Source organism: Garra rufa, chromosome 19 (assembly GCF_049309525.1).
Source record: "Garra rufa chromosome 19, GarRuf1.0, whole genome shotgun sequence".
Lineage (NCBI taxonomy): Eukaryota > Metazoa > Chordata > Actinopteri > Cypriniformes > Cyprinidae > Garra > Garra rufa.
In genome coordinates, this window is record NC_133379.1 from 7,430,352 (window position 1) to 7,454,494 (window position 24,143).

General features: G+C 34.7%; 1 protein-coding gene across 1 annotated transcript in view; it reads right to left on the reverse strand.

The window, feature by feature from the left end:
* The window catches only part of chm (CHM Rab escort protein), an 84,291-nt gene that overhangs the window by 4,302 nt on the left and 55,846 nt on the right, over positions 1-24,143 (reverse strand). The window contains exons 10-13 of the mRNA XM_073824594.1: positions 20,808-20,912; positions 18,562-18,625; positions 17,101-17,197; positions 8,925-9,035 (exon numbers count right to left, since the gene is read on the reverse strand). Coding sequence (XP_073680695.1) covers positions 8,925-9,035; positions 17,101-17,197; positions 18,562-18,625; positions 20,808-20,912 — 377 coding nt within the window. The remainder of the gene's footprint in view (positions 1-8,924; positions 9,036-17,100; positions 17,198-18,561; positions 18,626-20,807; positions 20,913-24,143) is intronic.

Below are 24,143 nucleotides of genomic sequence, written 5' to 3' on the forward strand. Positions count from 1 at the left end.
TAACTAAACACAGGCAGCCAAACAATCTCTTCTAGTATAAGAAGAAAGCCATGAGCATATATGACTATTGTAGATAATATATAGACACAGAGAACCTGTTTTATACTGTATACATACATGTGTATACATAATATATTTACATTACTTTTGTTTTATCATTCATGATACATATACTACCAGTCAAAACTTTTTTGAGCAGTATGTTTTTTTTTAAATCTCTTCTGCTCACCAAACCTGCATTTATTTGATCCAAAGTACAGACAAACAGTGAAATTCTAAAAATATTTTTACTAATATTTTCTATTTGAATATATTTTAAAATGTAATTCATTCCTGTGATTTCAAAGCTGAATTTTTTGCATCATTACTCCAGTTACATGATCCTTCAGAAATCATTCTAATATTTTGATTTGCTGCAATTAGATTTTTTTCAGGTTTCTTTGATGAATAGAAAGTTCAGAAGAACAGCATTTATCTTAAATAGAAATGTTACATCTATAATAGTTTTACACTATTATAAATCTTTATCATTTTGATCAATTTAAAGCATTCCTGCTAAACAAAAGTTACAATTTCTATAATCCCCCCCCCCCCCAAAAAAAATTACACTGACTTTTTTGTTTAAACGGTTCCATAAAGAACCTTTAATATCTGAAGAACCTTTCTGTTTCACAAAAGGTTCTTTGTGGCGAAAGAAGGTTCTTCAGATTATAAAAAGGTAAAAAGAGATGCTTCTTTAAAGAATCTTTGACTGAATGGTTCTTCGTGGAAGCAAAAATGGTTCTTCTATGGCATCACTGTGAAGAACCTTTTTAAGCGCCTTTTTAAGTGTAGTTTAAAATTTTATAGTTTAAATGCTGATCTTTGGATCTTTCTATTCATCAAATAATCCTGAAAAAATGGACTCAACAGTTTTAATTATTTATAAAATAATAATGTTTCTTGAACAGCAAACCAGCATATCGGGATGATTTCTGAAGGATCGTGTGACACTGAAGACTGGAGTAATGATGCTGAACATTTAAAACATTCTTTAAAAAAATAAAATCTTACTTTTTAAAAACTTTTGAATGGTAGTGTATAATAAAATAAAAATAACAAATGTCATATACACCAGCATTCAAAGGTTCAGGGTCAGTAAGAATTTTTCTAAAGAAAATGTTCATCAAGGACACATTAAAAAAAAAAAAAAAAAAAAAAAAAAAAAAGAGTAACATTAAAAGACACATATGTTACAAGACAAATTACATCTAAAAAATGCTGTTCTCTTGAATTGTACATTCATCTAAGGATCCTGGGGAAAAAATAAGCAGCACAACTATTTTCAATTCACTATTTTCAGCATAGAATAATTTCTGAAGGATCATAAGACACTGAACACCTGAGTAATGATGCTAAAAATTCAGCTTTGCATCACAGGAATAAAATACATTTTAAAATAAGTTAAAGCCGAAAACAGTTATTTAAAATTGTAATATTATTTCACAATATTACTGTTTTACTGTATTTTTGATCAAATAAATGCACCCTTGGTGAGCAGAAGAAACTTTTTACAAACCTAAATGTTTTAATGGTAGTGCATACATTAATAATATAATACAATCAAACATTATATATTACTTTGTCTGTTTTTGCACTGCCAACAAAAATAATTCCACAATTTGTCACAATGTCTCTGAGCAACACACAGCAGCAGTGTTTCGCTTCTGGGTTTAATGTACTGTATGTTTTAACATCTCAATCAAAGTGAGTGAAATTCAAAGACTGACTTTTGTACAAAATATCCTATTTTATACAAATCTATGTTTGGTTATTATAGCTCATCTTATACTTCAACAGACTTTTTGCACTTAAGATATATGTAAGTATTCATGTGTTTGCGCTCTTGTTCGGTCATACGCACACACACAGACACACGCTCCCAGATGTGACAAATGTCAGATTAGCATACAGCAGCACTCCTGATGGCGGCTAACACATGCCTGCAGCTGCAAAACGTCCCAAACCACAATCACCCTCTAACACACACTGGCACACTGCCTCAGCACACACACACACACACACACACACACACACACACACACACACACACACACACACACACACACACACACACACACACACACACACACACACACACACACACACACACACACACACACACACACACACACACACACACACAAAACCAACAATGCTCTCTATAATCGTTTAAAAAAGATCATCTACGTATAACATATTAAATTATGAAAATACATCTTTACATTAAATTATGTATGAGTGCTACCAGGGCATTCCTATAAAGTTTTAAAGTATTTTAAGCTCTTTTTTTGTACTTTGCTGTTGTTTTAAAAAGAAGAAAATTGTTGAATGAAGTCATTATTTTTGTTTTCTTTGCACACAAAAAGTATTCTCGTAGCTTCATAACATTACGGTTGAACCACTGATGGTGATAATTAGAGGTCGACCGATGTATCGGTTTTGCCGATTAATCGGCACCGATAGTTGATTGGCGGAACTATCGGTTATTGGCCTTGCGAGTTGTCCGCGCAACGCAGTCGCACTTTTGCCTGGTTTCATATAGTGTGTGAAAAATGGATTCTGAGATGCATCGCAATCCTCTCTTCAATGAGCTTGTGTTTTCCCCCGCATATGGCACGAGTGCGCGCTAGAGACGTGGCGGGCTTCATTGCACTGAATTTGCACTGTGAAACGTGCGCATTGCTTGACAGTGTGTGCTTCTACCCGCAGTGTTTTACTTTAGATATGCTTTAATTTCTGCCGTTATGCTTTCATTAATGTAGTTCTATTAAATGCACAAAACTCGCGCACTGACAGACTTTCACTTGCGCTTTGTGTTTGTTCGTCCGAAAAAGCTCGATTGCGGATGCGGTTAAATGCACTTGCATTTTCGAATACTTTTATACGAAACTGATGTACAGTACACACAGTCAGTTATGTTTTCAGAGCAGGACAAAACATCTGATATATCGAAATAGATTTGTGCATTCATTGAAGCCTGTTAAAGCAGCCACTGTCTATTGTTTTAAAAAGTAACCTGCTTATATAACAAAAAAAAATTAAAGTAAATTTTGCACGAAATAAATTTGATATAAAATGTAATTAAATTGAATCTTAATTTTAAGATGGCAGTACTGACATACAGAGATTCCAAATATAAACAAAAAGCATAGAAACTGCAATTTTACATATTGTTAAAATGTAAAGATTCCCACCCCTTTACAATGAGCCCATTTGTAACATCAACTAAGATTGATGAAAGCTGTTGTTCCTTGTTAGAGTGTTAATTTCAACATTTACTGATATTTTGTTAAATTTTGAAGTTTATTTTGTTAACATTAATAAACTATGAAATCACTTTAATGATCAATATATAATTAATATTAATATTTTTATTAATTTACAAAGTATGGTTTAGTACTTTTTAAAAAATAGTAGAGCACTCTTTTAGTTGCCTTTCAGTATCCATTTTCAAAAACTATCGGTTAATTAATCGGTATCGGCCAGTGTGGTCCAGCCTTGCTATCGGTATCGGTAAAAAACAATATCGGTCGACCTCTAGTGATAATCACATGGACTATTTTAACAATGTCCTTACTACCTTTCTGGGCCTTGAACACGGTAGTTGCGTTGCTGTCTATGAAGGGTCAGAAAGCTCTCGGATTTTATATAAATATGTTTATTTGTGTTCCAAAGATGAACGAAGGTCTTACGGGTTTAGAAGGACATGAGGGTGAGTAATTAATAACAGAAGTTTCATTTTTGGGGGAGCTATCCCTTTAATAATAAAAATCAGAAAATTTGCTTCCACTCTGGAATGGTGTTCCATCTCTGATGACGTCAGTGGATTGATGGATTTGAGGGTCCTTAACCACGAACACGTGGAAACTTTTTCGCAAGACGCAAAACACATACCAATAAGTACATAACAAAGCAATTTTCAATGAAAATGAACACTAGAGGCGGTGAAACAACGAGCACCTGTAATCATTTTCATACATTCATATGCTTACAGCTCTGTATGTTTCGTTTTTCGGATGTAACAAGCTTGCTCGGTAGTTAAGCTGGCACGGAATTTGACTTTGGATGTGGAATCCTTGAGGTATGAATACTTTTGCAAGGCACTGTATGTTCTGCTATGAACTTAAAATATATTGTTTTAATAGACACAACCAACAACTTAATTTAATGTCATTTGCAATGTTTCATGGGAAAAACCCTCATAAAAGCTGTACTTTGTGCTAGGAGCTATGGAAGCCCGTTTTCACCACTGAATAAAAAACAAAAAAGGTAATTGCGACTTTTCTGACTTTTTTTCTCAGAACTGCATCATATAAACTTGCAATTCTGACTTTTTTTCTCAGAACTGAGAGATATAAATGCACAATTGTAAGTTATAAAGTCAGGAATTGCGGAATATAAACTCAAAATTCTGACTTTTTTCCTTGCAATTGCGACTTTGTATATCGCAATTCTGACTTTTTTCTCCGAAGTGTGACATATAAACTCTTAATTTGGAGTTTATATCTCAAAATCCTGACTTAAAAACTCACAATTGCATGTTTATATCACACAATTCTGACTTCATTTCTCAGAATTGCGAGTTTACATCTCAGAATTCTGACTTTATAATGCGCAATTGTAAGTTTATATATGACAATTCTGAGAAAAAAAGTCAGAATTGTAAGATAACTTGCAATAACCTTTTAATTTTTTTATTTAGGGGTGGAAAAGGGCTTCAATAAAGAGCTGTACTGTTCTCCTTGTTTTTGGTTGGTTTGGTTCATGAAGTATTGTGATTTAACACATATTCTTTTTAAATCCCAGTGGGCAAAATGAATGGGTAAAATGCTTCAGGAAAACGTGGGCGGTGACCAATGCACAACAGACACAAATGTGTTCAAAGACATTTTAAGAACATTGCTAGGCAGTTGCTAAAATATTTGGAGTGTATTTTTTACTCTGCTGCTACATGATGCTAAGGCGTTCAGAGAGTTTCTTAACTATGCAGTAGCTAAGGTGTCAGAGGTTTATGTTGTTGGTCACTAAGGAGTTCTGAGATGTGTTCTGAGTGTTACGGGTTGTTCAAGTCACTAACCCTGAATATAAGATGTAATAGCAAAGCAATACGTTTCCTTTAATCTAGTCTATATGCGGTCATATATAAGCCTTGATCTTTCTGAAGGGTTTAAAATCCCTCAGGAAATCTGCGCTAGTTGTTGTTTATTTGTTCCATTTGGCTCCATCATGATCTAAACAGACTCTCTTTCTTTCTCTCTCACACACACACACACACACACTGCTTTGACCATGGGGATGAATGAAGATCTACCCAGGTGACTTTGTCTCTCTGACCTGTTCTGGCCCACTGCTCTTCTTATCTAGCGATTCATCCTCAAGACCTCTGCCAGTATTTGTTCTGACATTTTAATTAAAATAGTACTAGCTCATTCCTGTGATAAAAAGGCTGTGTGTCGCCCAGCGGGGCCCCGCGTCCCGCACCCTCCGCTGTGCTGGCCACGCACCTGAGCACACATGCTCTCACACACACACTACGAAACAATTATAACATTTCTATTTTCTCAAACCACAGAAGTACTTAAATTCACAACAAGAATCAATAGAAAAAGGCAATGCTTCAAATGGGAGTATGTGATAAAGATTATAGGTGTTTTGAGATGCTGGCTGATAGAGGGAGATTGAGTTTGTTGGATGGAGTGAGGAGTGTTGAGGATGCTGTGGCCTAGATGACCTTGATCTTACTGCAACCAAAGAAGACAGTCTTTAAATCTCACCATCACAGTATCTTGGAGTCAAGGTACTGTTATTACACAAACTATGATAAATTAGCACATTTTAGGAACTCTATGACATGACGCTGCAGTCAAGTTACAAACTACTCACAATTTAAAGTAGCTAAACTAGTCAAAACTAAATCATGATTGAGTGCTATTATAAAATCGTGATGATTGCAATTTCATTTTAAAAAACATGCACTGAATGTTTAAGAGTGAAGCGTGGGACTGTTTTCTTTTACAGGCAAGCAGCATGATCACGTGCTTTTAGTGTCTCAGTGCAGCAAATGCTGCTCATCACAAGCTCAATTATAATGTGTAATTAGGAATGCAAAACCAACATGCTAAATATCTTGGCGAACTTGTGATGTGAAGTGCTTATAAACCAGCTGTTGTCAACAAAAGAGAAGCTTTAAGAGCTCCCTGCAGTTTTCCGTTTTTCCAAAAGCTCAGTGGTTCAACAGTTGAAAAACAAAAATGAAGAGTATTAAATATTAGTATTGTAAATTTACAGTTGTATGGTATAGTAAAATAATTATCATATTATCACAATTTATTTTACATAGAAATGTTCCTATAGCAGTATTTCCTAAGTTGGTTAACACATATTATATATTATATAATAATTAACACATACAATGTTAATTATATGAATATAATGTGAATGCATGCATTAATATATATATAAAAATATTTATATAAAATGTTAATTATGAATAAAATATATACATATAAATGCATACATTTGTGTGTGTGTGTGTGTGTGTGTGTGTGTGTATATATATATATATATATATATATATTATATATATATATAATATTTAGTCAATTTAAATTTGAAGTAATTATTTTGTGTTTTTTATGTGCATTATTGTGTATTTTTTACAATAAATTTTTAAGTGCCTATTAGGGGTGTGCAAAGCAGCCGGTATTTGTATCTGTATTTGTATTTGTTGAGGGGGGAAAAGCATTTGTATTTGTATTTGTATTCGAGTAAAATTCAAAATAGGCGTAAAAATAATGAGTGACGGGAAGCTATTCTAAGGTTATCCAGCCTATAGCCTACACCTTGCTGTCTGCAAAAGACCGAGTAACTTAAACGTACCATACAAGGGGCCGTTCACGCCTAAAAACGCGTGAAAAACGCTAGGCGCACCGCTTTCTCCTTCTTTCCAAAGCACTCTGTAGAGCTTGCGTTCCCGTGGCGTCTGCCGTTGCTAAGCAACCATGACCTTCCTCCAGGAAGACTCCTCCATTTATCCTTTCAGCAAAGGATAAATGGATTTCCAAAACTAAAAATTGCTTGCAGTAGCTCAGCTACTAAAAACTGTTATCCCTGTAACAGCTATAACCGGCTGTTCCTCCATCTTGGCTAAGCTTTTAATGTTTTTCATGGAAGGAGGAAGCTGATTAGTTGGTTCTTGTCACATGACCCGCGGTGCGCTCGCGTAATTCTGAAAAGTTGAGATGTTTTTATCTCGATGCGGCGCGTCACACCGTTATGAGCGCGCATACCGCGCGTCTACATTTAAAATAACGAACTTGAGCGCGCAAAAGACGCTACATGTGAACGGCCCCTAATGGAATAATCTCCCGATCAAACTCTGCTTCCCGAAGTTATAAACTGCCTCCGGAACCCAATTAAGGTACAAAAATCTATTCAACAAAAATAGTGATGCAGTGAAGTCTTTTTTCGCTCAGCCGAGCCTTCTCTGTTGCTGTGTGGAGCAGCCTGTGTCAGTCACCTCTTTTACCCCCCACCCCCCCGACTCCTGAATGTCACTCACTCACTCACGCGGGCATACACTGCGGTCTCCTGAGGAAACGCAGCTTTTTGATATAAAGTTTTTCTTGTTCCCGAATACAAATATTTTTTTTAAGTATTTGTCCGAAATAAGTATTTGTAAAAAACGCGCTATTTTTGCCTTTCCGAATACCGTATTCGGGTTCGGCTCCACCCCTAGTGCCTATATAGTTTTTGTTACTATAGTTATTTTAGGACATTAAGTTAAACTAAATTTTTTTTAACTAAAAAAGTTTTTTTGTTTATTGTATTTTATTTTATTGTGTACTTTTGTCTTTTTTATGGTTTTAGCAAATATGTGACCCTGGACCACAAAACCAGTCATGAGGGTCAATTTTTTCAAATTGAGATTTATAAATCATCTTAAAGCTGAATTAATAAGCTTTCCAATGATGTATGATGTTAGGGCAGGCCAATATTTGGCTGACATACAACTATTTGAAAATCTGAACTCTAAGGGTGCAAAAAAAATCAAAACGGTGAGAAAATCGCTTTTAAAGTTGTCCAAATAAAGTTCTTAGCAATGCATATTATTAATTAAGAAGTAAGTTTTGATATATTTATGGTAGGAGATGTACAAAATATGTTCATGGAACATGATCTTTACTTAATATTCTAATGGTTTTTGGCATAAAAGAAAAATCGATAATTTTGACCTATACAATGTATTATTGGCTATTGCTACAAATATACTCATGCTACTTTTGACTGGTTTTGTGTTCCAGGGCCATATATGCATGTATATACAATAATAATAAAATAAAATAATAAAAACCTACTGCTTTGCTGCTACTCAGTTACTACAATGACATATCACGACCATGTACAACTAAAATAAACTAGATTTTATTCAGTTCAAATCAAATCTTTGAAATCCAAACCCGCTATGTGATTCCACCCTCATGATCTGAAGGTAACGTGAGGTCATATGTGACAGGTCGTGCTCAGATTCACTCTGAAGGAGCCAAGCAGACCCTGACAGAGCATAATGGGAATCAATGGGAGCAGCGCCTGGCCCCTGCCTGCCACACCACCATCAATATCAATCACTGTTATCGCCAATAACGTCTCTGTGTAAGCCCTTCGCTGAATGTCACAGCAATACCAGATCTTTCTTCTTTAAAGAGAGGAAGAGATGATCTCTCTTTGACACGAGCGGCAAGGTTAGTTAAGTACTCTTAGCAGGATGTATAGCGGATCTGGGTGTGCAATCGGAGGTCGATGCGCAGAAGGACTGAAGATGTTAATGGGTTTAAATGATGGGGAGTTTTAACTGGAAGTGAAGGAGCTGGGTCAGGTCTTACCTTCTGAAGGCTCCTCTCCAGGAATGGTGGAAACGTGAAACAACTGAGATACAACTGGAGCAAGATCTTCCTGGGCTGTACCAGATGATGAACAGGTCAAGTGGACCAAATCTGAGAAAAAGATAACATTTAGGGCAATTAAGATGACATATTAAGGGTAGCTATGCTATTTATACTACTTACTGGCAGATACAGTCGAAGTCAAAAGTTTACATACACCCTGCAAAATCTGCTAAATGTTATTTATTTTACCAAAATAAGAGGGATCATACAAAATGCATGTTATTTTTTATTTAGTTCTGACCTGAATAAGATATTTCACATAAAAGATGTTTACATATAGTCCACAAGAGAAAATAATAGTTAAAATTATAAAAATTACCCTGTTCAAAAGTTTACACACACTTGATTCTTAATACTGTGTTTTTTTGTTTAGTGATAGTTGTTCATGAGCACCTTGTTTGTCCTGAACAGTTAAATTGCCTGCCGTTCTTTAGAAAAGTCCAAGTGCCACAATTTCTTTGGTTTTCCAGCATTTTTGTGTATTTGAACTCTTTCCAACAATGACTGTATGATTTTGAGATCCATCTTTTCACACTGAGGACAACTGAGAGACTCATATATGCGACTATTACAGAAGGTTCAAACACTCACTGATGCTTCAGAAGGAAATACAATGCATTAAGAGCCAGGGGGTGAAAACTTTTGAACACAAAGAAGATGTGTACATTTTTCTGAATTTGCCTACATATCATATTTTTTTCATTTAGTACTGCCCTTCAGAAGCTACAGAAGATACTTACATATTTCCCAGAAGACAAAATAAGTTAAATTTACCCTGATCTTCAAATTCTAAAAGTTTTAACCCCCTTAATGCATCGTGTTTTCTTCTGGAGCATCAGTGAGAGTTGAACCTTCTGTAAAAGTTGCATATGAGTCCCTCAGTTGTTCTCAGTGTGAAAAGATGGATCTCAAAATCATACAGTCATCGTTGGAAAGGGTTCAAATACACAAAAATGCTGGAAAGCCAAAGAATTTGTGGGACCTGAAGGACTTTCAGGACAAACAAGGGGCTCATGAACAACTATCACTAAACAAACAAACAAACAAACAAAAAACCACAGTATTTAGAATCAAGTGTATGTAAACTTTTGAACAGGGTGATTTTTATAAATTCAACTTTTATTTTCTCTTGTGAAGGATCAAAATTCAAACTGCTTCAGGAAACATCCCAGGGCATGCTACAATCTGACAAGAACTATAGTAAGGCTTTTAATGAAAGTAGCCCTTAAAGTGAAGCAGAGGGGGATAGAAGAAACGTTCACCAAAATTTGAAACAACAAATCTCAATCCTCATAAAGGTCTGAGAAGATCCACTAGTGGGATCGGTGGAAATGTCCCGAGTAATCCCAAGAGTTCACACACCACTTCCAGGCTGATCATTACTTCTCCATTGTTTCTTTCCTCTGGTCTGTCGTACAAAATTGTGTGTGTGAGGATCAAAGTGAATGATTCCAGTGCAGGCAGCTCAGGGCGGCACACAGGCTCCGTGTCACACAGTGGAGAGCTGCACACATGTAGGCATCTCCAGTGGGACAGGAGGTGCAGCTTCGCTAAAGGCTTTAAAGACACACGGGACACTGAAGAGTTTTGAAAAAGTCCTCGCCACAGTCAAAAACACTCTAGGGGCTCATTTTAAAAGTCCTGGATAGTTCAAAGTGAACACTTTTGCAGTACAGGTGGATTCATTAATATATCCCCAGTTCTGAGAATGTTCTGTATAGAATCTCAAAGAAAAAACAATTCTTCTCAATATCTCAGAAATGCATGATAGACTTAGTCTAAGACTAAGTCAGAATTGCGAGATATAAACTCGCAATTGCAAGTTATAAAGTCCAATTCCGAGGGCAGAAAAAGGCTGATATTTGTTGGTTTATATCTCAGACTGCGAGACTTAACTCGCTATTTTGTGTTATAAAGTAATAATTGCGAGATGCAATCGCAATTATGACTTTTTTATCTCAGAAATGCATGATAGACTTATAAAGTCAGAATTGTGAGATATAAACTTGCAACTGCAAGTTATAAAGTCCACTTCTGAGAGGAAAAAGATTGATAGTTTCTCATAATTGCGAGTTTATATCTCCAAATTCTGACTTTTTTTCTCAGAATTGCTATATATAAATTCACAATTATAATAAACTCCCAATTCTGACTTTTTTCTTTCAATTGCAATTCTGCCTTTTTTTCTCAGAATTGCTAGATATAAACTCGCAATTGCGAGAAACTTGAAAGTCAGTTTTTTTGCCATAGAATTGTGAGATATAAACTTGCAATTGTCCAATATCTTCTCATAAGTGCGAGTTTATATCTTACAATTCTGACTTAATAACTCACAATTTTGTGTAAAAAAGCTAGAATTGCAAGTTTAAATCTCACAATTCTAAAAAAAAATTCTCACAATTTCAAGTTTATATCACACAATTCTGAAAAAAAGTCAAAATTGTGAGTTTAAATCTTACAATTCATAGTTTTTTTCCTGCAATTTCGAGTTTATATTACAAAAATCTGAAAAAAAAGTCAGATTTGCGAGTGTATACTAATTTGAAGTAGCACAAACAAGTAGTATAAATTAATTAAATAAATAATAATAAATTAAAAATGCGTCATCAACATGAGTTAAATCCATTTTACTTCCATATATTTTAAATATAAAATCTAAAAGACTAGGAATCCCACCTAAAAATAAAATTAAATCAATCAATCAAGTAATCAAATCAATTAAATTAAATCAATTTAATGTATTCATTACCACTTCCGAAAAATGACAAATAAATGCAGATGTATGACTGCTTTTAAAATGTATGCTTAAAAATATAGTAAATTTTAACATAAAAATACAACATTACAAGTTCATAAACCATTTAAAATTTGCTTTTCATCAATAAACAATCATAACCTTTTGAAATAATACATTTCTCACAATACCAACTACACTTTCATATGATTATTTCACTTGCTGAGGTATTATATTAATATTTAACTACATTAAGAATAAATGTCTATTGTAAGTTTTAAAAGTTATTATTTTATAGATATTTACATTTTAATTAAATCATTTTAAATATGTATATTTCATTCTTTTTTAATTGTTTTTAATAAGAATTATCATTAAATATCAATAACTTGATTGTTTATATTTTAAGTGGCACTCCAAGCTCTCCATACACTGATATCCATTAGTTCAAACTGAAATCTCAGGCAAAATGTGGTATGATGAAAGTATAAAGCACACAAATTAGGCCTATTTTGATTTCATTAAGATTTTAAAGGTCAAATATGTATTTTTATGTTAAAATACTAATACTTTAAATACTTAAAACTTGTGTAATGAAATGTAGGCCGAAGCTGAGGCAGAATTTGGGGCAGGACGACCAAGAGCAGATATAATTTTGGCAATTCTGTTTGGTGCTGCTAGTGGCCCAAAATCACACACTTCGCCCTCAAAGTCTATAATCAATAGTCGTAGTGTTGCCTGGAGCCCTTGAGAGCACATCTAAGATCCCCAGCAGCGTAACTAAAACAGTCTTGTCATAAGTGGTTAATGATAAATAAAGACCATCTTCTCCTGTGAACGCATGTCTGTCACGGTCATCATCATCCGCTGATTGCGAGGGATGCTCTCAGGTAGAAGTGCATTACTTAAAGAGGAACGACTACGATCCATCTCCCTGTGGGATCGGGCTATAGCAAAGCAAAGCTTCCTATCATTTCCCCTGAACTCAATTCCCAGAGAGAGGAAGAGGAGTTCCGCTGATTAAGCTTTTCATTCCCCCGTGAGGACGGAGTCAGTCACTGGGGCCCGCGCCAGGACCGCTCCACCATCTCCACCTGATCTACCCCTTCACGATGATTGATAGCAAAATAGGGCCAGTGTAACAAACAGAATAACTTTCATAAATAACAATGGAGTTAATGATGGAGTCATCGCCGAGGTGGGTGGTAAACTGAGTGTTTTGAAGGACAGGTTTGACATTTGGCTGTGTTCAAAGACTATCAATGTGTATCAGTGTTATCATTTTTGGAAGATCACTTAATAGTTCAAACTCATTTTATAAATTATTACACAACAGAAGCATTTCTATACCAGTCAAAAGTCTATAAATGTTTTGAAAGAAGCCTCTTCTGCTCACCAAGGCCCCGATCACACCGAATGCGTCTTTTAGTTCTAAAACCGCGAGGCGTACAACACTGCCTTTTTTGGTGACTTTTAAAAAAAAGAGCAGTGTGCTGCGTTTTTTTTATGTTGCTAGGCAACGACCAAAACAGCTGTCCTGTCAGTCAAATCAAAGGATTATAGCGCAAGCGCTCTAAAATCTTTGTTTTTTCTGTTAAGTAAACTGTCATATTAGCAGAAACCCTAAAAAATACAGCTCCGGGTTACCCACGACAGACACCAAAAGTTTGTCCTCCATTTCTTGCAGTCTCCGGACTTTTTAAGCAACGGTAAACTTTCGTCACCGCCTCTCCATTCATTCGATTGGACAATGGAAAAAAAAATGCGAATGACGTCGGGCGTTTTTCCGCTCAGAGTTGCTTTTTTTTTCAACTTCAGGCGCTCAGAGCGCTTCTGCAAAAACGCGAGGAACAGCAGGCGGCGAAAAAGCAAAGTGCCCGGGGCGCATTAGCAGCGTGCAGAACGCCAAAGTCCCTTTAAGGCAAGTCATGTCACTCGGCGGCCATCTTTGAAACGCCTCTCGGGCAATGAGCCAGTGCGCATGCGCAGTATTGAGCGCACGTCTTAGAGCGCCGATCGTTTCTATAGCAACCGGGACTTCTAACGGCAGCTGCAGTGACGCGCTGACTTTACTAATCAACGATTGGCTCTTTCATTAAGAAGGCGGGGCTTCGCGGCCATAATGAGCGTTGCATTTTTCCCCATTCAAAACTATACGAGTGACATGTCTTGGGTATTCTATAGTCTTTGAGAACGCTCACTGCCAACAGAAAAACATTCAAAAAAGGCGCTCTCACTGCAAAAACGCGTTCGGTGTGATCGGGGCCCAAGGCTGCACTTATTTGATCAAAATACAGTCAAAACAGTGAAATATTTGTGAAATATTACTACAATTTAAAATGAACTGTTTTGTGTTTGATATATTTAGGGGTTCAAGCGCATAGTGTTGAAACCCTATTGTAATTGTTAGAATGGCCAAGGATCAGCAATCTCCACAAAAAAAAAAAGACTGTGCAGACCAAACTGTACGTCGTAGAGACTTGAAACTTGGAGGGATGGTAGCACTCACAACGCCAACATTATCACCAAGTCTCATCCTAATCAGCCTGACGGGGGCGCTACAGCGATCAAAAATACAAAATCACTCAAAACTCACAAACCATCAGTCGCAGGCTCAAGTGTCTTATGTAGTTGGAATCCTTGGCTAACGCCGGACAAAACGCATGCCTCAGATTCGATCGAGAGCTGGGAAGAATTTTCAGGTATTAAGAATTTTTTTAAAAACCTGCTTTTGCAAACTAGCCCTAGGTTTTCACCCGATCGGAACCAAACCAGTGCAGAAAGATTCTCTGGAGAGTACATATCAATAATTTAAAAAAAGGTCTAACTTTCGACTCACTATTGCAAAGGGACACCAAAATGTTCGAAAGGGGCAGGGCCACTTTTAGTAAAATGGCTATAACTTTTTGAACAGAATGAGATATCTTCGCAAAACTCGGAACACTTATGCTCAACCTGAGGTCACAGGACAAAAATCTCTGAGCTTGGCCACTTGGTGGTGCTATAAGCGAAAAACTGGCTATACCTACGCAACCATTTGTCCTATTTACATGAAAAGCCCCAAAGGTCTGTGAGAAATTTGAAAGTAATCGGCCACTGGGAGGTGATATCAGCATTTCAAGGGCACAAACAATTGTACATTGCGCATTTTTTTTTACACATACACCTGATATTCCTATGATATGCGTAATGCGAACTAGTCCTAGGTTTTTCACTTAATCTGGAAAAAAAAAACACTGCAGTACAATTCTCTGGACTCTCTAGGTGAAAAGATAAAAAAAATGTTGAAATTTACCCTTTGGGAAGCTATAATAGGGCTGTTTAAAAAAGGGGCCTGTGCAAATGTACCCAAAAGCCTATAAAGCAGAAAAGTAAAAACTCAAAACTTTAGAATTGATAATAAGAAGAAATCATGCAATTTAGCAGCATATTGAAATGATTTCTGAAGGATCATGTGACACTGAAGACTGGAGTAATGATGCTTAATATTTAGCTTTGATCACAGAAATAAATTACATTTTAAAATATACTCAAACAGAAAACAGTTATTTTAAATTGTAATAATATCTCACAATATTCTTGTTTTTTAATTGTATTCATTTATTGTAGAAATACATAGTTCTGCCATAAAACTCTAGATGCCGCAGACTGACAGTTTTTTTTCGTAACTGATGATATCTCAGAGTTATACGACTTGGCACAATCTGATTGGTTCATGTTGCGTACGCAACCAATGAGCTCGCAGCTTGCAGCCATTTAAATGGCTGGCAGCGTTCACTTGGGCATTTTGCAGCTCACTTTCAGAGTTCCTCTGAAACCCTCCACCTACCCCAGCTCCACCTGTACAGATCTGCTACTGGTTATTTTCAGTGTTGGGGCTAGTTACTCAAACAAGTAATATATTACATATTACTCTCAAAAATAGTAATGCCTTACTTTACTTTATTACTCCCTGGTGAAAGTAACTAGTTATATTACTAGTTACATTTTTTTTTCTTACACAAAACACTGTTATTCTTAACAAAAAAGCAAACATGAGCTACTGCGTGCATCCACGGCAGAATGCAAACAAACAAAGCTCCTTTAAAGCTGACATCTCAGTGCATATGCGATCTCATAAAGCTCTTATAACACAATGGCTATTATGCACAATTAATATTTCATAAATGTCTACACTTTGTGTGTTGTGATTCGTAAGCACGCAATATTCAGCACTGTTCAAAACTTTTGAGCAGTGAGCGAATTCTATCTTAAACACCACTGATTGGCGATGCGTTCCAAAAATCAGCAGATGGCTACATTGCTCAAGCTGCAAACAAGTTTTAAATCGAAACTGCCTATTCTTGCGCTTACTAATCATATTTATGTTGTTCTTGCTGCTTTTGTGCAATAGATGGATAACATTTTTTTGTTTTTTAGATATTTTATGTTTAGATATTTCTATTTTGTAGGAGTCCCGCATCCCGCACACACACGAGTCTCTACCCGGCCCGCACCCGCACTTGCCCATCAAGTTTTGTCCCGCGCCGCACTCTGTTGCGTTGGGTCCCGCGGTACTCCCGCGGGATTGCAGGTCTTTATTTGAGAGTGCCGCTCTGCTGCTGGCTGCCGGGTGTCGACCAAGCGGTGATGGTAATTTAATGATACCTCGTGCCAAACCCAGACCAATCACTGTTCCATTCACGCCCCCCTCCCCTTCCCTTCTGTTCTCTGTGTTGTGTGCCTTTTGTGTGATGAAGGTGCTACTGGCAAATGTAACGCAAGTAACTAGCTCGGGAAAACTGTAATAATATTACCATTTTCAGACGAGTAATGCCTTACACTACTAGTTACTGAAAAAAGTAATATTATTACAGTAACGCTTAACACTTACTTTGTAACGCATTACACGCAACACTGGTTATTTTATGCTATTTGTGCAGCAGCAGTATGTCTTGAATACTCATAGCACTGTATTGCCCATGCTTTGGCAGTAGCAAGTTCTATACAATCTACAACTACAGCAATAAACAACAGCAGCAGCAATTCAGCAGCAGCAGTGTAGCAGATCTATTCTGCCAAGACCAAATACATTAACATTGTTATATCCATTACCATGCTAAACTTTTCAGAGAGTTGTCATAATAGAAATGCGGTTTTGGTGATCATTTGATGCGGATTTGGCCTTGTACACTATCTACAAAAAACAGACATTATCCATTAACTAGGTTGCTGGTACATTTTGGAGCTGGCAAAAGAAAGAATTGCAGATTGTTTGGAAATCATTGTTACGCTTGACAAAGCGTGGTGCAACATGCGTTCACCATGTGATCATGGTTATTGTATAACTGTTATGTGGTCATGTATATATTGTGTGATTGTGGTGGATGTGTAACTCACAAGTGCCAGGCATGCAGGTCATGGAGGAGGAACAGAGCTCCACCATCCTCACAGCTGGTGCAGAAGACTCCGGAGGAGGAATAGTCACCAATGAGATCTGCCATTAAAACAGGAAACATCTTACTTACATCTTAAAACTTACAAAAACATATTTGACTGACATGCCAGTTCACCCTGGAACTACAAGCATAGTGGGAAATCAGCAAAAACACACAAAAAATGATTCTACCCAAGTTTGTTGAGTAAATACTGGCATGAATGACAATGCAAACAAAACAGAGCTAAAACCTATTAGCTGAAAGTTGTGACTGTGTAACAGGATCTGTATAATCCGGTTATTTAAATCCAGACAATGTTTTCATACAGTCCTTGGGTTAAACTATGTTAGAACTGCTTCTTAATCAAGTCCAAGTGCACCAACTATGCCAACAAAAAAGTGTGAAGAAGAGGAGAAAGCGTTGACCGAATGCTCGTTTGGCGACTGTCATTCCAAAGGACGAACGGCTAATTAAAACCAGCCTGAATATTTAATTACGTTTTGTCACACACAGTCATGTAATATTCCATTTCCACACTGTGTCAAGACACTGATATTAATTTCTGTTCGCTGAGGCTAATGAGCATAAATTACACCCACTTTTCCTTCCTCTCCTGATCTGCTTTGAATATTCAAGCATGAATTCCTGATGGAGAGCAAATTGGGCTGAGATTCAGAAGGTACGCGGACCACCCCGCTTCTTTTCCTGTAGCTACTCTGGTGGAGAGCACTCAAATTAGCCTAAGAGGACGCTTGCATGTCACCATCCACTCTCGCTTCAGAAAGATTTATTTATTCAATTCTAAACCAGTAACAGCAAACAGAATTACTGTCCTTTCATTGAACTGGTTATTTTTTCCTCTCATAATTCACTTTAGAATGTTACGCTCAAGAACGGGACGTCAAAACTATTGTAACGATCCCACAAATCGGCTCTGATGTTTTGTTGCATCTATGCCTGCTGAATCTTGGACGTGTCCCAAGAATCCATCCAAATGTGATATGCAGCATAAAAAAGATGTAATGCAATACAAGTTGAAAAGCAAAAGTGCAAGGCAGGCAAGAAACGCACGACACAAACACACATACACACACACACACAGCAGAGATAGGTCAATGCCCTTTAAATGTGCATGTGAATATGCAAAAAACTGAAAGAAAGAACAGAACTTGAAAAGAAATGCTGAAAGAAAAAACAATTAAACAAGCAAAAGGAGAAAACAAACAGAATGAGCACAAATTAAAGAACAAACGAAAGAGAAAAAACAAAAAGAAAAATATAGTATGTATGAACAACTCAAAGAACAAATTAATAAATTGAAAAAACGACAACAAATAAACAAAATAACACACAAAATCAAATAAAAACAAATTAAAGTCAAATAATAAACTTAGAAATGAAAGAAAGAAAGAAAGCTGTATACCTGCTGATCAGATTCTGAAGGTAGTACAGATCTGTCTGTGATGAGCACTGCTCGAGATATCTGCCTGTAAAGATGGAGAAAGAGAATTAGAATAAAAAGGTGAACAGGAGAAAGAACAGAACATATATAATGAAGGAGATTATCTGAAAATGACTCTAAATCACATTTTGCCTTTTCAATCTACAGTAATTGCAATGAATAGTTCACCCAAAAATGAAAATTCTGTCATCATTTACTATGCCTTATGTCATTTGCGAACATGTATGACTTTCTTTCTTTTATGTAACAACAAAAGATATTTTGAAAAATGTTGTCGCTGCTCTTTCAATACAATACAATACAATTTTTCAATACAAAGAAAGTGTAGAATGAGCAGGGGATGTCGAGCTCTTAAATCTCAAATGTCATTTTGGCAAAATGTACATGGTATGAGAAACTTACAACCCATGTAGGGACTGGCATTACTGGCATCAAACTTGACCCAAGGTTGGAAATATGAATTATGTGGAACATTTTAGAGATTTGAGTGCTTGAAATTCTGTAAAGCACTGTATGGTTTCATTGCATTAAAAAGAGGAGCTAGATGATTCTTTATTTTATTTTTGTTTTGTGGGCGCACTAGAACATGCTCTCATGCTTGGTGGTTCGAAAAATGCAGTATTTTTTATATAATTTACATTATTACAATAGCTTTCTCCCCAGGCTGGCACAAATGGCTCGATTAGTTCCGGGTTTGATGAAGGTCCGCCTTCCAAAAACGAAATGTGTTGTGATTGGTTAGCAGTCCCACTGTGTTGCAATTGGCGAACAGCTTATACGGCGCTTCAGTCCTGCCACACCTCTTCCCAAAGCAGCAAGTTCCGTGTACAACTGCCCAAGCTAGATTAAAGATTCTTACATTTTAAATATGGATCTTTTTCTTACAAAAACACATCGGATCACTAAAGGAGATTTTTACTTTTACTTTTAGATTTGTAACTTTGTAGATGTTTCTTATGCCCAAACATGCACACCACACACTGGCTAAAATTCAAAAAGTGAAAAAGCATAATAGGACCCTTTAATGTTCCACAGAATAAGGTAAGTCAAACGGGTTTAGAAAAACTTTTAGAGTTAAAAAGTCAAAGTGTGATTTAGGGATTTTGATAGTACTAAATATACATTACCAGTCAGAAGTTTTTGAACTGTAAGTTTTTTTTTTTTAAGAAGTCTCTTCTTCTCACCAAGCCTGCATTTATTTGATCCAAAGTATAGCAAAAACAATACAATTTTGAAATATTTTTACTATTTAAAATAAATGTTTTCTATTTAAATATATGTTAAAATGTAATTTATTCCTGTGATCAAAGCTAAATTTTCAGCATCATTACTCTATTCTTTAGTGCCACATGATCCTTTACAAATCATTCTAATATGCTGATTTGCTGTTCATTAAACATTTATTATTATTATTATTATAAATATTAAAAATAACTGAGTACATTTTCTTTAGGATTTGTTGATGAATAGATCCAAAGATCAGCATTTATCTGAAATAAAAAGCTTTTGTAACAATATACACTATACCATTCAAAAGCTTGGAGTCAGTATATATTTTGTTTTATTATTTTTGGGGAAATAAATGATAGAAATGAATACTTTTATTTAGCATGGACACTTTAAATTGATCAAAAGTGATTCGCAATTTTATAATGTTACTAAAGATTTCTATTTTAAATAAATGAAGCTTTGAACTTTTTTATTCATCAAAGAAACCCGAAAAAAATTTTACTCAGCTGTTTTCAACAATAAATGTTTTTTAAGCAGCAAATCAGAATATTAGAATGATTTCTGAAGGATTGTGTGACTGAAGTAATGATGCTAAAAATTCAGCTTTGAAATCACAGGCTTAAATTACATTTTAAAATATATTCAAAAAGGGAACAGTTATTTTAAATAGTAAAAATATTTCAAAAATGTGACTTTTTTAGTGTACTTTGGATCAAATGAATGCAGGCTTGGTGAGCAGAAGAGACTTCTTTAAAAACAATACAAATCTTACTGTTCAAAAACTTTTGACTGGTAATACATAAGTTTCTGAAACCTATGTATTTGGGTGAAATGCATGTGAAATGTCAACAAATGTCAAGAGCAGAGCTGGATGGGACGATCAATATGAGTTTTTCATGTAATGATAGAAGTGACAGTTTGTCAGTAATGACAGTAATGAATACTAATTTCACTTTTGTGGGCTATTATGTGCTTACCTGTAAGCTGTGCTTTGTCTATGTTCATCTCTGATGTACGAATCTTCAACCACAAAATGACTGCAGCTGATCTTCTGACCACGTGTATCAATCACAGCTTTAACTCTATGACGTATGAATACAGAAGATGCATCAGGACAAGAAAAATCTCAGCTTTCTTTATCAAAAACCTGCTTTAATCACAAAAGGGTCAAGAGATGGTCAGATTATGATTTAAAGATAAAATATTAAAAGACTAGAGCATCATATATTATCTGTCTCATCCTTCATGGGTCAGGTGCTTCTAAAAACTCTTTTTGCAGAGAGAAGTGGTCTGTCTTTTTACATTACACTATAGGAATAGATGGTGCTTTAACATTTTATGCAAAAAGTCAATAATTGGAATGAAACAAACACATGTTAGATTTTAGGCAGCAGTTCACAACTTGACATCCAAATGTAAAATTTAGGTCTTGAAACAAAACCAGACATGAACCACTGGCTCAGGGCATCGGTTTGACCTTTCCTCCTTTAATCTCTGCAAGCGAGAAGGAAAAGAGCGAGTGAGAGAGAAAAAGAAGGAACAGAGGAGAATCTGTTGGCTTGTTATGTCAAGAGTTATAAATGTGCTTTATAGGGCTCATTATCCAAACTAATGGGCTGGGGGTGACATCCTTGAAATGGACTTTCACAACACAATAAAGGGGCAAGAGAGCGTCTCCCTCCCCTGACGAAAAGTCAGGTCTCGGGAATAATCCTCCCCCCATTGCCCAGATTGACTGCAGGACAGATCTGTTTATGTAAATGAAGATTTATTTACTCGGAGGAACTGGCAGAGGATGCAGAGGGCTTCCAATCAATCGTCAGCCAATGGGGTGAAAGAAAGCAATATGGGATACATTTCACAAACCTAACACACCTGAGGGCATCCGTAGTAGGTCGCTTTTGCTCACAGGAAGCTGCTTCTGAGTCAAGCGAACAAACTACTTGTTTACGTAAATGACTGCAGGGCTTAACGATAAATTTGGGAAGTCTAAGAGCATTTAGGTCAGTCTTTCCTTCCATGATGTACATCTAATTTTATGCTTTAAAACTCCAACATTTCATGTATTTTCACTGTTATTCGTTATAAGAACTATCAATACTTTGTTGATCAATTACCAAGCAATGCTTAATTTTGTTCAGTCTGTTGCATAAAAAGATTGCGTTAACAATTAAAAAAAAACATGCTCAGGTCAAAGGATCTGAACGATATTTTTGGTACCAAATTTTTATCAATTTTACTGGAAGAAATTTTGGTTATAATATGTCACAGTTCACTTTATTAAGCTATCATCACTTACATAAATGAACTATAGTGTCCTGCACTCACTAGTAAAAAAATATAAAAAATTATATCTGGTGTCTGAATACTTTTTGGTTTGACTGTACATGTTTCAACTGTATAATTTTCATTAGCAATTTAAAAACTTTAATGAATTGTTTATATAAATGATAGAATATGCAGTATATGTAGCGAGAATTCTTAGTAAAGAAAAATGTATATACATTTAGTTTTTTTCTAACTACAAATATTTTATTAGGTTTTAAATTTTTGCATTAATGCAAATTTAAACCTAATGAAGCTTAAGCCTAATTAAAATAAATAAAACACTTTTATAAGCATACAAAATATATATATAAAAAAATCAAAACAGTAGTAAAAATGACAGAATTTTTATTTTGGGCAAGCAGGAAAATGATTTTCGATGAGCTCTGGATTGGGTTTTGTTTAACTTTTTTTTTTAGCAATATATGTGACCATGGACCACAAAACCAGTCATAAGGTTAAATTTGACAAAACTGAGATATATACATCATATGAAAGCTCTCTCTAAGCTTTCTATTGGTATATGGTTTGTAAGGATAGGATAATATTTGGCAGAGATACATCTATTTGAAAATCTGGAATCCGAAGGTGCAAAAAAAATCAAAATACTGAGAAAATCACCTTTAAAGTGGTCCAAATTAAATTCTTAACAATGCATATTACTAATAAAAACTTACATTTTGATATATTTATAGTAGGAATTTTACAAAAAATCTTAATGAAACATGATCTTTACTTAATTTCCTAATGATTTTTGGCATAAAAGAAAAATCAATAATTTTGACCCATACCATGTATTTTTGGCTATTGCTATAAATATACCCCAGCGACTTAAGACTGGTTTTGTGGTCCAGGGTCACATATGTTTCGCAGTTATAACTTATTTTTCACTTTTTCAACTTTATTCATTATAGCAATATAAAAACCTAATGAATTATTTATATAAATCTTAGAATATATGCAGTATATGTATGTAGTGAGATGTTTTAGTAAAAAAAAAAAAAAAGATATATAATATTAATAATACAAAAAAATATGTTTTTTAATTTATAAAAATAGTTTTTTTCCTAACTACAAATATTTTATTAGGTTTTTAAGTTTTGCATTAATGCAAATTTAAACCTAATGAAATTTAAGCCTAATTAAAATAAATAAAACACTTTTATATGCATACAAACTATTTTTATATAAAAATCAAAACAGTATCAAAAAAGACTGAATTTTTTATTTTTATTTTGGGCAAGCAGAAAAATGATTTTCGATGAGTTCTGGATTGGATTTTGTTCAACTTTTTTATATTTTTTTTAGCAATATATGTTTCGCAATTATAACTTATTCAGCTTATTTTTTACTTTTTAAAACTTTTTTAACTTATTCATTATAGAAATATAAAAACCTAATGAATTATTGATATAAATTATAGAATATCTGCAGTATATGTATGTAGTGAGATGTTTTAGTAAAGAAAATTATTTTTTTAATATATAAAATTGTTTTTTTTTTCCTAATTACAAATATTTTATTAGGTTTTTAAATTTTGCATTAATGCAAATTTAAACCTAATGGAATTTGAACTTAATAAAAATGAATGTATTTTACAAAATATAAACATACGAATATCATAACAGTATCAAAAATGACAGATTTGATCGACTTTTTTAGCAACATGTTTTGCAATTATCAACTTTTTATCTTATTCAACTTTTCACTTTTTTGACATTTTCAACTTATTATAGCAATTCAAAAACCTAATGAATTATTTATATAAATTATAGAATATATGCAGTATATGTACGTAGTGAGAATTTTTAGTAAAGAAAAATTATATATAATAATAAATAAATATATATATATATATATATATATATATATATATATATATATATATATATATATATATATATATATATATATATATATATAAGAATATAAACACATTTTAGGCATATAAAAGATTTTAATACAAAAATCATAACAGTATCAAAAAT